We start from the raw sequence: 12,930 nt of genomic DNA on the forward strand, positions 1-12,930 counted from the left end.
ATGTCAATTTAATGGCACCATAAAATATAATTAGGCTGCAGGCTTAACGATAGAAGACAGACTGCAGCTGTGTTTACCAACGCTGTCATAGATATAACCAACTAATCCAAAATAGCTTTTTTAAAAAGGAAGAAAAAGGCCACACAAAGTAATTGACCAAAGAATAAACTTCTTTCTTTTTTTTTACAAAATGACAATAATTAAAGCATTTAAGATCATTTTATTTCTGCATTTCATTTAAACAATTTAATTGCACCCCAATCTACAATATTTGGAAAAACGTGCACAAAAAAATGTGAGTTTCTTCATCCTGCAAAGAATAATAATAAAAAATAAAATCTGACCCAGGCAAGAAAAAGGATAGCAGGAAACTAGTGTTAATTCTATAGTTCTCCTTCTAGTTCGTCATAATTTAATACCGTAGCATAATATACTTATAAAGACCAATGTCTGCTTGATTTGCCCCTCTGCAGCATTCCCCAGCCCTGAAGTTAAAAAAAATATTTTCTCTATTTAAAACAAACAATTCATTGTTATCGTCTCTCTCCTCGTTCCAAGGGTCTTAGTAACGTCAGAGAAAGGAAAATATTTTCCTCTGGATCAGGCCCACTCCTCCTCCTCCTCCTAACCCAGCCCCTGCCCCTGCCCCCCCCCACCCAGTCAGTCAATATCCAATATACAATTATGCCCTGATCAGGAAATAAAAACGGATGGAAACTCAGGAATGACACAAACGACCTAAAAATCAGAGGCGAGACGACGATTAGCTTAAAGTTCCCACTCGACCTGGGAACATTTTCCTTCTGACTGAAGGAAGGCTCCTCCTGGAAAATGTCCCAAACCAGGGATTCCGTTCCCACCCACTGAAACATGTTCAATCCCACAACTCAATTCGTTCAAAACAGAAGATGTCAAACACATCAATGACTTCTACTCTGACAACCAACTGTGTATTAAATAAAAATAAATAGATATTAAAGAAGAAAATTCAAGAACAGTCCGTCTATAATGTTATGGTGATTTTTTTTTCTTCATTTTTTTTATATTTTCTAAGAAAAATCTGACATAAGAAAAAACATTATTATGTCTCTGCAGATTTTTCTAAAAATTGTTTTTTTTTTTCATCTCAGAAAAATCATACAAACAAAATAAAAAGTAAAACATACATCCGGAGCAAGGCTTTTAAAAACTTAACGCAACTGGGATTTAAAAATAATAAATAAATAAAATACAAATACCGCCATGACGCCGTCATTTACAACGGAGTAGAAGTCTAACAAAAGCAGAGGAGAAAACAGTGGATTTGTAGTACTTGGTTTTTGCATTTAGTTCAACGAGGGACCTCTTGGTAAAAAGTAGGGGAGGGGGTGACGTTAGGCGCTGACGACGATCCTCCAGGTCAGTTAGCAGCGAGGCCTGTAGCTTCAGAAGAAAGCCTGAAAAAAACAAAAGGACAAAATTGACCAATCAGAAGAACGGAAACGTAGTTAGAGTATGATGTGATCGCAGTACTACAGTATGCGTATGTTTTAGGCAGGTGTGTACATTTACTACATGTCAGTTTTTCACTGGCTTTTTTTAAGTTATTAAAAAAAATTAACTACAGAAGCCACATTCTTTTTTTTTTTTTTAAAAAGAGAAAACACCAGGGTCGTGGACCACCACGTGGGAAGTAAGGCTGGAAAAAAATGTAAAAAAAAAGGAGAAAACACCACGGTCGTGGACCACCAGCAGGGTTGCAGGAAGTAAGGCTGGAAAAAAACATGGAATATTGTTGGGATTTACCTCCACATTTCTCTACATTTGCTTTGAACACAGAAAGAAAAAAGAAAAAAAAAAGAAAAAGAAAGAAACCCTCAGCTCAGCTGCAGGCTCTTACCGAGCGTTGATCAGATACTCTGCCAGATTAATACTGGCATGGGAGCCGGTGATGGTGACCTGTCGGTCAGTGGAGCCCTCCACTGGGTTGGCAATCTTGATCTGAGCGCCCGATATCTGACGTATTTCAGTAATCTTCGTGCCCTGTCGGCCGATGATGCAACCAATGAGCTGAAACAGAGAGAAAACAGAACCTTCAGTCACCAGGCAGTTTAACAAACAAACACACACACACACACACACACACACCACTCCAGTGTGTCATTGACCTCACGGTGGTTTATTTCAGGAGGTCAACAATGTCAACAGGTTTATTTCAGGAGGTCAACAATGTCAGCAAGTGGATTATTTGTCATTGTGACACAGCACACATAACCAACTGTGACTTCTGCTTTTAACCCATCACCAAAGTCAGCAGGGGGCAGTGTGTGGGGACAGTGCCGTGCTCAGAGCACCTCAGTGGTAACTTGGCAGCTGGTGGACTCGAACCTAAAACCTTCCGGACCCATCCTTAACCACTAAGCCACCACTGGCCCTTGGACAAAGACCAGAGACAAACTGACTTCAGATCAGTTCTGTTCTCTTTTAATAGAACTGAAGAAGAACCTCAGCTCTGAACGCACTGATGTCTCCTCCCAGTTTAACCCCCCCAGTGGACAGTTGAGGAGTTTACACCTCAACGTTGTCTTCGTCTGTTTCTTCAAACATGGATAAGGTTCTACAGAGTCATGAGTTCATCAGACTTACATCGTTTGGAATGGTCAGCTCATGAGAACCAGTCTGTGCAGAGGCATCCATCCCAGCTGCAGAAAGATACAACCACCATAATTAATCTTAATGATGATGATGATGATGATGATGATGAAACCTGGAGTCTGCCCACTCACCTTGGAAGCAGCCCTGGTTGCTGTGTGGAATGGGGAAGGGGCTCTGCTGCATGGCCAGCTGGTGAAGTTTGGTGAGCTGAGAAAACAAAAAGTTAAATGTCATGTTTTCAGCTGCTACAGCATGACAGAGCAGTTATGACTCCACACACTGACTGAACCCCCCAACTTCTACAGCTATATCTCACATTTTGTACGTTCAGCCTGATCACTTCGATGTTTATTTAGTCTGAAGTCTGATTTAAACGACGTCAGACTTCAGCTATTTGGAAATAATGGTCCAAACACCTCCACAGATTTCACCTCCTTCCTGCTCTCTCCTAACTTGATCTGTTATCAGCTAAAAGTGCCAGATCTTGCAAGAAAAACATGCAACCAGGTTGAAAAAAGTCCAAGAAGCAGCCGCTGACCACCAGCTGCTCATATAAAACATATATATTTATATATTTTTACATTTTTAGCAAAGATGATATGTTATTTTAAGTATTTTTCCGCCTGCTCTGCAGAGAGAAGCAGGAGGCTGAGATATAATTTTCCAGGATTAGCGTTAGCGTTTCCAGAACATTCCTTTCATTTTCCATATATTTTCCACCACTGGAAAAAATGCTCAGACCCGTTCCAGTGTGTGTGGGAAGCCCCGTTAAGTTTGAAAGTCAAAGCTGAAACGGCGACGGTGTGTGTTAGTATTTCATCAGTGATTGCGGTGACGATGGGAAGAAAACTGTGAGAATGAAGATAAATGGGTTTAATCATAGTAACGATGATGGAGAACTGGAGAAGATGGAGCTGGTATGGAGGCATCCATCAAGCATTGGAGGTTGAAATCGGAGCAGAGGGATGAAATAAGTAGGTGGGGCATGACTTCCTAGGACCGAAGTTACAAATATGTTGAATCACTTACAGAGGGCCCTTCACTTACATCAGGCTGTGGAATGGCGTGCTGCCCTTGGACAGCGTAGGCCTGCAACAAGAGAGCAGCATTTTAGAGGGTGTGGTACTGAAACACAAACTACCCTACAATACGCATCAACCCAAAGTCCACAGACAAATCCAGACATGTAACACAGCCACCAGGGCGGCGGCGGCAGCAGCAGCAGCAGAAGAAAGAAAAGGACGCAGCAGACATTTAATGTAACTCCCAGGACTTGAACTGCTTCAGGACAAAAATGTGACTTTCCTCTGGTAAAAACCACGTAAAGAATGAACCAACAATGGATGACACGACAAGAGCTGCAGTCTGCTGAGCAAAGATAAACGTCTGTTATTTACCTGACCACCTGCGAAGATGACTGGAGAGCCTGAGGGTTTGGGTCTGTAGGGGATGGTCACTCCTTTGGGTGGAGACTAAAAAAATAAAAAATAAATGAGGTGACTGAAGAAAAGCAAAACTATCTTTCATTATACTCAGGTGCAACTTATATATTAAAATATATAATTTCACATGTTTTAATTTTCACACTGACAGCCACTAGAGGGCACTCTAGGCTTGTGTACCCATATCTGCTACTCCTGTACCACTGAAAATTTACATGTTGGTTATTTTCACACTGTCAGCCCCTAGAGGGCACTGGTGGGAATTATACCCCAGAGTGATTTATAGTCTGGAAAATACGGTAATCAATATTTTTATATTACCATTGTCGTGACAAAGTGTCAGGAGTTATGAAAGTACCTCGAGCATGACGACACAGATCTGCTTCACACACTCGATAATGGACTGTGGCGTCCCTGCGACCGTGATGGCACGCTCTGTGGAGTTGGGCAACATGTCCCCCGCTACTTGTACCTGAGCTCCTGCTGACTGCGTAAACGACACCAACAGGAGTAAAGACACATCAGGGGAGGGGTTCATCAAAAAGAACAACAATAATTTCAAAAAAAATTAAAAAAAAAAAATCACACACACACCTCTCTGATTTCCTTGATCTTGCAGCCACCCTTGCCGATGAGCGAGCCACACTGGCTGGCAGGCACAACAAGGCGCATGGTGACTGGTGGTTTGCTGGTGGCCGTACTGTTGGTCATGGAGTTGCTGATGTCCTACAGGGGGCAGCGTCAGTGTTAGTACAGTCAGGGATGAATGTCTCCACACATTTGTCCTCACGTGCAGCTCTGACCTCCTCCAGTTTCTCGATGATCATGGAAAAGGCTTTAAAAATGGAGGTGGTGGGTCCAGCCAGGGTTATGATCCTCTCTGGACAATTTCCCTCTGAGATGTTGATGCCTCACGTGCTCTGCACAAAACAGGAAACAAAGGTAAACGAAGGTAACAAAATCAATAATTTAAATCACTTCAAACATCTTTAAAATAACTTCATCACTTTTTATAACATGAATTCAACTGCCTCCAGGTGAGAATTACACACAGTCCACACACACACACACACACTCTCTGTCATTTACACACACTGCTGGGAAAAAAAATTTACAGCTTATGTCAGAGCAGCCTGACTGAGACCAGGACAGTCAGCCAGTCTACGACTGACAGTCTGACTGACACAACAGTCAGATGGATGGTTCAGGACTGTAGACTGATCAATATGGTTGAGGACAACGACTGGACTGAAGTCTAGAAAGAACCACACGTTCTATGGAGAGACAGATTCACTCAGACTGTTGGACATTTGTCCACGTTAATAATCTCATCATTTGGATCAGTCACAGGTAAAAACAAGTGAGAAACACTGACCTCTACCTGTTGTTTTGTTCCAGTGATTTAACCAACTTTTTTTTCATATTTAGTTGAGCCTTCGTAAATAGCCCACAGCTAACTTAGCCACAGCTTAGCTCTGACTTCACAGGTGACTTCTCTGTCCTGTTTTTTTTTTAATTTAAGCACAGAGTTTAAACCCATGATTCCGTACGTACATATAACAGACTAAGAACTTCTCTGAACATGTTTTTCTTTGAGGATTATTATTATTATTATTATTATTATTATTCTTACCTCCTCTCTCATCTTCTTCACCGACTCTCCTTTCTGTGAAGAGAACACACGCCTGTTGTCTTTACTCATCACAATGAAAGAACCAATGATGTCATATCAGCAGTAAAGAACCGAGAGACCAACCTTTCCAATGATGCTTCCAACCTCCTGAGAAAGAGAACAAACACAAACACACACTTTTGAAAAGGTTCTTAAAGTGCAGGTACAATCTGAGTCACTTTGTCACGACAACATGACATGATACTAATCTACAAGTTACTGCTCAGGGTCAGAACCAAGCTGGGTGAAGAGATGCATTTGACGGTACATGAATGGATGTTAAGCAGGGGTCTCAAACCTCAGGCCCGGGGTGTAGAGAGACAGTTGCTGGTACACACAGACTAACTCACCTTTCCATGCATGAGTAACTTGATGGTGAGAGTGACATTTAGTCCTCCTTCAACCAGTGTTGAGTCCATTGCTGTCACCGGAGTGAGTCTTTGGTCGCACGCTGATCGTCTGCAACAAGGACGTGACGTGACCATCAGGGACATACAGGACGTGGAGACAGTAAACTACTGGACATGTATTTCGTGTTTACTGCCGGGCTGCCGTCTCACTGCTGGTCAGTGAGGTTCAGCCGGCAGTTCACACATTGTAGATGTGTGTCAGATAATGACGCTATCTGACCACTGCCAAAAAGAATGACACTGTTGACCAAAGTAATTCACATTAGATTGGCCGGAGTCCACTCATTCACATTAGCACAATGACCCACTGTCTCTGACGGTCCGGTCTGAAACCCCCGGTGTTAACAAGCTGCAAGAAATATAGTTTATATTTCACCAGAAATGCAGAACCTTAAACTAAATTAATAATTTACACAACTGTGTGAGTTAACGATAAAAACAAGGACCGAGAAAACTCACGAGAAAACGTCACCAACCCAAGCAGTGTTGTATTTTGGTCAGGGCAGCACAGTCACGCAAATTAGCTTGAGCGGCTAAAGTGGGGGATGATACCATAGAAACGTAAACTCGCAGGTTATTCGTGAAACCCCGCAGGACACGGAGCCCGTCTGAATGACCGGTGCTAGCAGCTCGCACTCGGACCAATCGTGATACCAAAACCCACTTCGGTAATTTTCCACCAGCTCGCTAGCGTTAGCACCCGGAGAGAGCCAGTAAATAGCCGGGCCCGCGGCCTACGCGGAGGAACACACTGGGAGACGCTGTCCTTCATCTCGGGAAAAAAAAAACAAAGGTGCACATTCGGAAGGCTTACCCGAGTGGTCCGTTCGAAAGTGATCGGGGGGTGGGTATGGTGGCAAGGGTGGAAGGGGGAGAGGTTCGGGAGGGAGTTTTAAAAGGATCCGGGGAAGAGGGAAGCGACAACACTGTCAGATCCAGACTCCACTCTACGGCTTAGCACAAAAGACAAACTGCGTTCAACTATGACCTCCTCTGACCACGCCCCTCGACGACTGTAGCCACGCCCACGCTCCCCACGCTTCTTCCAAAATATAAATACATTCAAATAAGGGGTCAACAGCGATGGGTTTATTATTTAAATAAATCAGTCACTTCAAGTACTACTTTCAAAATACTACAATGGCTAATCTTTCAATATTTTAAAAAATAATTAATAGGTTTTACTGCAGTATTTTATAGAAAAGCAGCGTAAAATATAAGTGAAGAAAACTATTACTACTACTTTTCTCTGTATACTTTTGTAGGATGTACATTCAAGTGCAAACCGGAAACGTTTTTTTCCCCCATGTCCCTTCAGGGGCTCCGTATATCTTAAAGCAATCAGCAAATTTTGTAGTAACTTACAAAAAATAAATAAAAATAGTTGCTGTTTAACTAAAATCCTTTATAGTTTTTATTTCTTACACTGAGGAATAATTTGATTTACATCAGGACCAGATGTTTTCTATAAAATCTATTTTTCGATTGTTCTGTTCTTTTATTGGGTTGTTAGACAATTGTTGTTGTTGTTGTTCTGTTCTTTTATTGGGTTGTTAGTCAATTGTTGTTGTTGTTTTTTTCCAGACCCACTCAGGAAATAGTATTAAGAACTGCCCCAGGACGGTGTCTCTGCTCTTTGTCTTGGACGAACTCAGGGAACCCTGAGACTCTGGGACTGGGACAAAAAATGTCTTAAAATAGATAATCAAATTTAGATTATTTTTTTATATAAAACGGTTGATGCAATTCATAATATTAAGGTGAATATCACTTCTAAAATAATTATAGTCTCTAATGAGACAGTAAGTACTCAGCTCACCGTAGACACATCGTAAATATGTGGATGATTGACGATAATTATAAAGTGTAACACGATAATGCGTAATTGTAAAATATTACATAATTGTGAAAATATACACAACACAGCAATTACACTTTAAACCGACAGATGGCACCACAACTCCACATGTTTTTCAGCGCCCAGGCGTTTTCAAGAAAAAAAATATAATTTTAATTTTTAATATTAATGTTTCAAACGTATTTACGTACCGACTAAATGGTATATGAACAAAAACGAATCGATTAAATAAATAAATAAATTGTCCATTAAAAATATATTTGATGCAGCTGTTTTCTTTTTCTTTTCAAACCAACTACAAATTAATTTGACTTGATTTTAGAATTTTCTTTCCAGTGCAATGACAATAAAATGATTTGGGTTAAATTTAAGAATAGAGCGTAGCTTTTCTACGTTGTATTTGAACCAGAAAGAAACACCAGGTTAAATCAATCAAACAAACATATCGTCATGTCTGATTGATTGATGGGACAAATGAGGCGACGTGAGTTTTCGTCCCTGTGTTGATTTTTTAAATGGTCTGTGAAGGAGAGCAGAGCTGCAGGTTAAAGGTGAACGTAAAGAAACATAACAAAGTTATGACGAGACACAGTAACAAAAAACCTCAGAACAGACGAGTCAGATTAATAAAAAAAGGAACTGGTCCAGCTCTGGTGGAGAGAAGAATCTGCCTGGACTCAGTCAACACATGTCGATCAATCTGCTGCACATCAGAGCCTCAGCCGTACAATTAGTCAATGGACAGAATCACTGGCTTCTGTCTGATATGTATATGTATATGTATATGTATATGTATATGTATATGTATATGTATATGTATATGTATATGTATATGTATATGTATATGTATATGTATATGTATATGTATATGTATATGTATATGTATATGTATATGTATATGTATATGTATATGTATATGTATATGTATATGTATATGTATATGTATATGTATATGTATATGTATATGTATATGTATATGTATATGTATATGTATATGTATATGTATATGTATATGTATATGTATATGTATATGTATATGTATATGTATATGTATATGTATATGTATATGTATATGTATATGTATATGTATATGTATATGTATATGTATATGTATATGTATATGTATATGTATATGTATATGTATATGTATATGTATATGTATATGTATATGTATATGTATATGTATATGTATATGTATATGTATATGTATATGTATATGTATATGTATATGTATATGTATATGTATATGTATATGTATATGTATATGTATATGTATATGTATATGTATATGTATATGTATATGTATATGTATATGTATATGTATATGTATATGTATATGTATATGTATATGTATATGTATATGTATATGTATATGTATATGTATATGTATATGTATATGTATATGTATATGTATATGTATATGTATATGTATATGTATATGTATATGTATATGTATATGTATATGTATATGTATATGTATATGTATATGTATATGTATATGTATATGTATATGTATATGTATATGTATATGTATATGTATATGTATATGTATATGTATATGTATATGTATATGTATATGTATATGTATATGTATATGTATATGTATATGTATATGTATATGTATATGTATATGTATATGTATATGTATATGTATATGTATATGTATATGTATATGTATATGTATATGTATATGTATATGTATATGTATATGTATATGTATATGTATATGTATATGTATATGTATATGTATATGTATATGTATATGTATATGTATATGTATATGTATATGTATATGTATATGTATATGTATATGTATATGTATATGTATATGTATATGTATATGTATATGTATATGTATATGTATATGTATATGTATATGTATATGTATATGTATATGTATATGTATATGTATATGTATATGTATATGTATATGTATATGTATATGTATATGTATATGTATATGTATATGTATATGTATATGTATATGTATATGTATATGTATATGTATATGTATATGTATATGTATATGTATATGTATATGTATATGTATATGTATATGTATATGTATATGTATATGTATATGTATATGTATATGTATATGTATATGTATATGTATATGTATATGTATATGTATATGTATATGTATATGTATATGTATATGTATATGTATATGTATATGTATATGTATATGTATATAGATTTATACAAACTGAGAGAGAATCACTGGTTGTTTTCTGTTTTGTTCTGACTGTTTGGTGTCCTTGACTGTCAGACAGTGGCCTTCAAATTAAATGTTAAATCATTATTATAATAATTGTTGATGCAGCAGAAGAATCTGCTCAAGGCTTTCGCTTCTGTCAGAATCCTGCTGTCATTCACCCGCTCTGTTGGGTCCGTAGTTAGTTCCAGGGCCTGTTTATCCAATCCTCTTCTGTCCTTATCGGCGCCTCCTCAGAGTTTCTTGTCATTTAAACGGCTCTCTTTTATCTCACTAAAGCAAAGATGCTGCAATGTCAAAAGTGGGACTCGGTTCCCCCTGCAGGAGTGTCAACAGAGCCTGTGCCTGATGCTAGTGTGGCATCACAACCTCAGCGCCACTAATTTTAGACATAGCCACAGGGTCACAGCCAGAGGTCACACGTGTCCTTATGACGGGTCCAGTCACGAGCCCGAAAGGATGCGACGCGGCTGTGACACCCCACTTTTATTTTAAAAGGATCGGCCACAAATAGCCCGCTCCAGCAGTGACAAATAATTGGAGTGATGTCTCGGTGGCACAAACACAAGGAAGAGTCTGCATTTTAATGCCAGTCTTCACAGAGAGAGAAAAAAAAGTCCCACTTATGCAAGTGCTGTTTAAACTCTGGGTTACATGAAAGTGAGCTTTTCAACTTCCTTTAATGTTCACTGCACATATATTTCATATATTGCTCCCTCTCTCTTTTTATCATGCGCTCAAAACACACACAAAAAAGGTAAAATTCATAACCATGTTCTTAGTACAGACGTTCTCACTGCCGTCGCCTGGATTTGATCTTTGGTCTTTTCCACTGAACAGTTGTTTGTTCCAGAAAAAAAAAAAACTCCACCGTTAGTTTTAGACTTTCTCTAAAATGTATTTTTTTATTTCTCTAAAACATTTTTTTTCCTCTGAACTCCTCGATTTCTCCTGCTCTAAATCACCAGGTGCCTCAGGTAGTATGGACATGGGAGGTCAAAGGGCATGAGAGGCTTCCGGTGGAATATGACACACTGAACAGAAGTGTGCCATCAATCTTGAATGATTATCAAACCTTCAGTCACTAGGTGGCAGCAATTCATAGAGAGGTTTGTAGAGATTAAAAAAACAACATATTATCAGGTTCTCAATAGTATTTCAATGCAGAGGGGGGTGATTATAATTCTGTCCCCTAGGGGGGGCATGACAGAAAATAATTGAGGACCACTGCTCTGACCCCATTTTTTGCTGACACGTGCCATGAAATAGAGCCAGGGCCACAGCTTGCTGAAATGGTGATCAAGCAAATCAAAACACAGATTATATAACAGATATATAGCCAGGTGGAGATGAGAGAAATCTCATCACTATAGCCCCCCCTGCAGTCGAAGCACAGGATTGAAGTTATTGCGTCCCACTGTGTGAAGGGATTAGCTCCCAGCTAGCTTAGCTCGGCCAAGTACAAGCTGCAGTTTACACGACCCAACCTTTGGCTGACTCCGCTGCCCCGGACGTCCACGCTCAGATCAGGTGCCCAGTCATTAGTCACGTTCTTATCCAATCAGCTCTCACTGATTCTGGGCATTCTCTTGAAGAGGACAGATTGTCTTTTATTGTCAGTTTAATTTCCAACCGGAGATTAGTCATGTTTATGTAGAGTCTTACACCGCAGACATCCACTGTGTGTGTGTGTGTGTGTGTGTCCACAGAAGACAAGCCGGAGCAGAGCTGCCTCTTTCCATAGGCCACATGGATGGTGCCACCTGCTGGAGGTGGCACCATAGACAGCCATGAAGAAATGATAAAGTTTAAATAAGAATAAATAAAATAAAATAAAATAAATAGAAGAAATAATTTGGAACACTCACAAGATCGATCCATGATTAAACCTTTAATGTCTTTCATGCTGCTGTGCATGAATGTTTGGGGTGGTGTTTTCGCCTTGGGCACCAGAAATGCCTAGATCCAGCCCTGCTTCCATTCACAAATATCTGTGCTGCTGTTATTCACTTATGGAGTGTATGGTTTTAGAGCAAGAAATGAAAATAAATTAGACTGTATTTCTGTATTAATTGATCACATTATGATGTATCATACAGTAACGACATCTGTCATGATTTTAAAATTGGAATTACAGATGAAAAAAAACATAAATCCCAGACAACAATCAAAATGACACTTGTGTGAAACTCTGATGTCATATTGTACAATAATGACTCATCAAATGGAATATTTTTGTAAAATGAATTAATAGTAAAGAACCATCTTTAAATCAGAGGTCCTAGACCGCCACCCACATGTTGAACACCACTGGTGTTAACAACTGGTACATGTTTAATAATAACAATAACAACGTTAATAATAATAATAATAAAAATACTTGATGCATGATCCATCTATTTTGATTCTATTTTTTCTTCTCTGCCTTTTAATCATCAAAGAACGTCACCCCTGACACACACGCACACGCACGCACGCACGCACACACACAGGCTGCTCATGTTCGCCGCTCTCTGCGCATCGCGATTCACTAACCACCGTTTGCTCGTGTGTGACACCGTGATTTGTGGATTTCGATGACTGTATACGTTCAGCTGACTCTCTAGTCGTGGGCCCCCACCCCCACCCCCGCTGCTCCCATCATTTGGTGTCTCCATGGACCAAGCACCGCCGCCGCCACTGCTGCTGATGCTGCC

General features: G+C 38.8%; 1 protein-coding gene across 1 annotated transcript; it reads right to left on the reverse strand.

Annotated features, from left to right (window-relative positions):
- Positions 1-176: 176 nt before the first annotated feature.
- Positions 177-7,134, reverse strand: LOC103385578 (poly(rC)-binding protein 2-like). Its single transcript, XM_008319508.3, is given in 13 exon segments — positions 177-1,436; positions 1,880-2,049; positions 2,626-2,681; positions 2,766-2,841; positions 3,682-3,723; positions 4,032-4,106; positions 4,435-4,563; positions 4,671-4,802; positions 4,880-4,996; positions 5,710-5,742; positions 5,833-5,856; positions 6,099-6,207; positions 6,973-7,134. Coding segments are annotated over 12 exon segments (960 nt in total). The 5' UTR covers positions 6,168-6,207; positions 6,973-7,134; the 3' UTR covers positions 177-1,399.
- Positions 7,135-12,930: the final 5,796 nt, after the last annotated feature.

Source organism: Cynoglossus semilaevis, chromosome 10, assembly GCF_000523025.1.
Source record: "Cynoglossus semilaevis isolate Cse_v1.0 chromosome 10, Cse_v1.0, whole genome shotgun sequence".
Classification (NCBI taxonomy): domain Eukaryota; kingdom Metazoa; phylum Chordata; class Actinopteri; order Pleuronectiformes; family Cynoglossidae; genus Cynoglossus; species Cynoglossus semilaevis.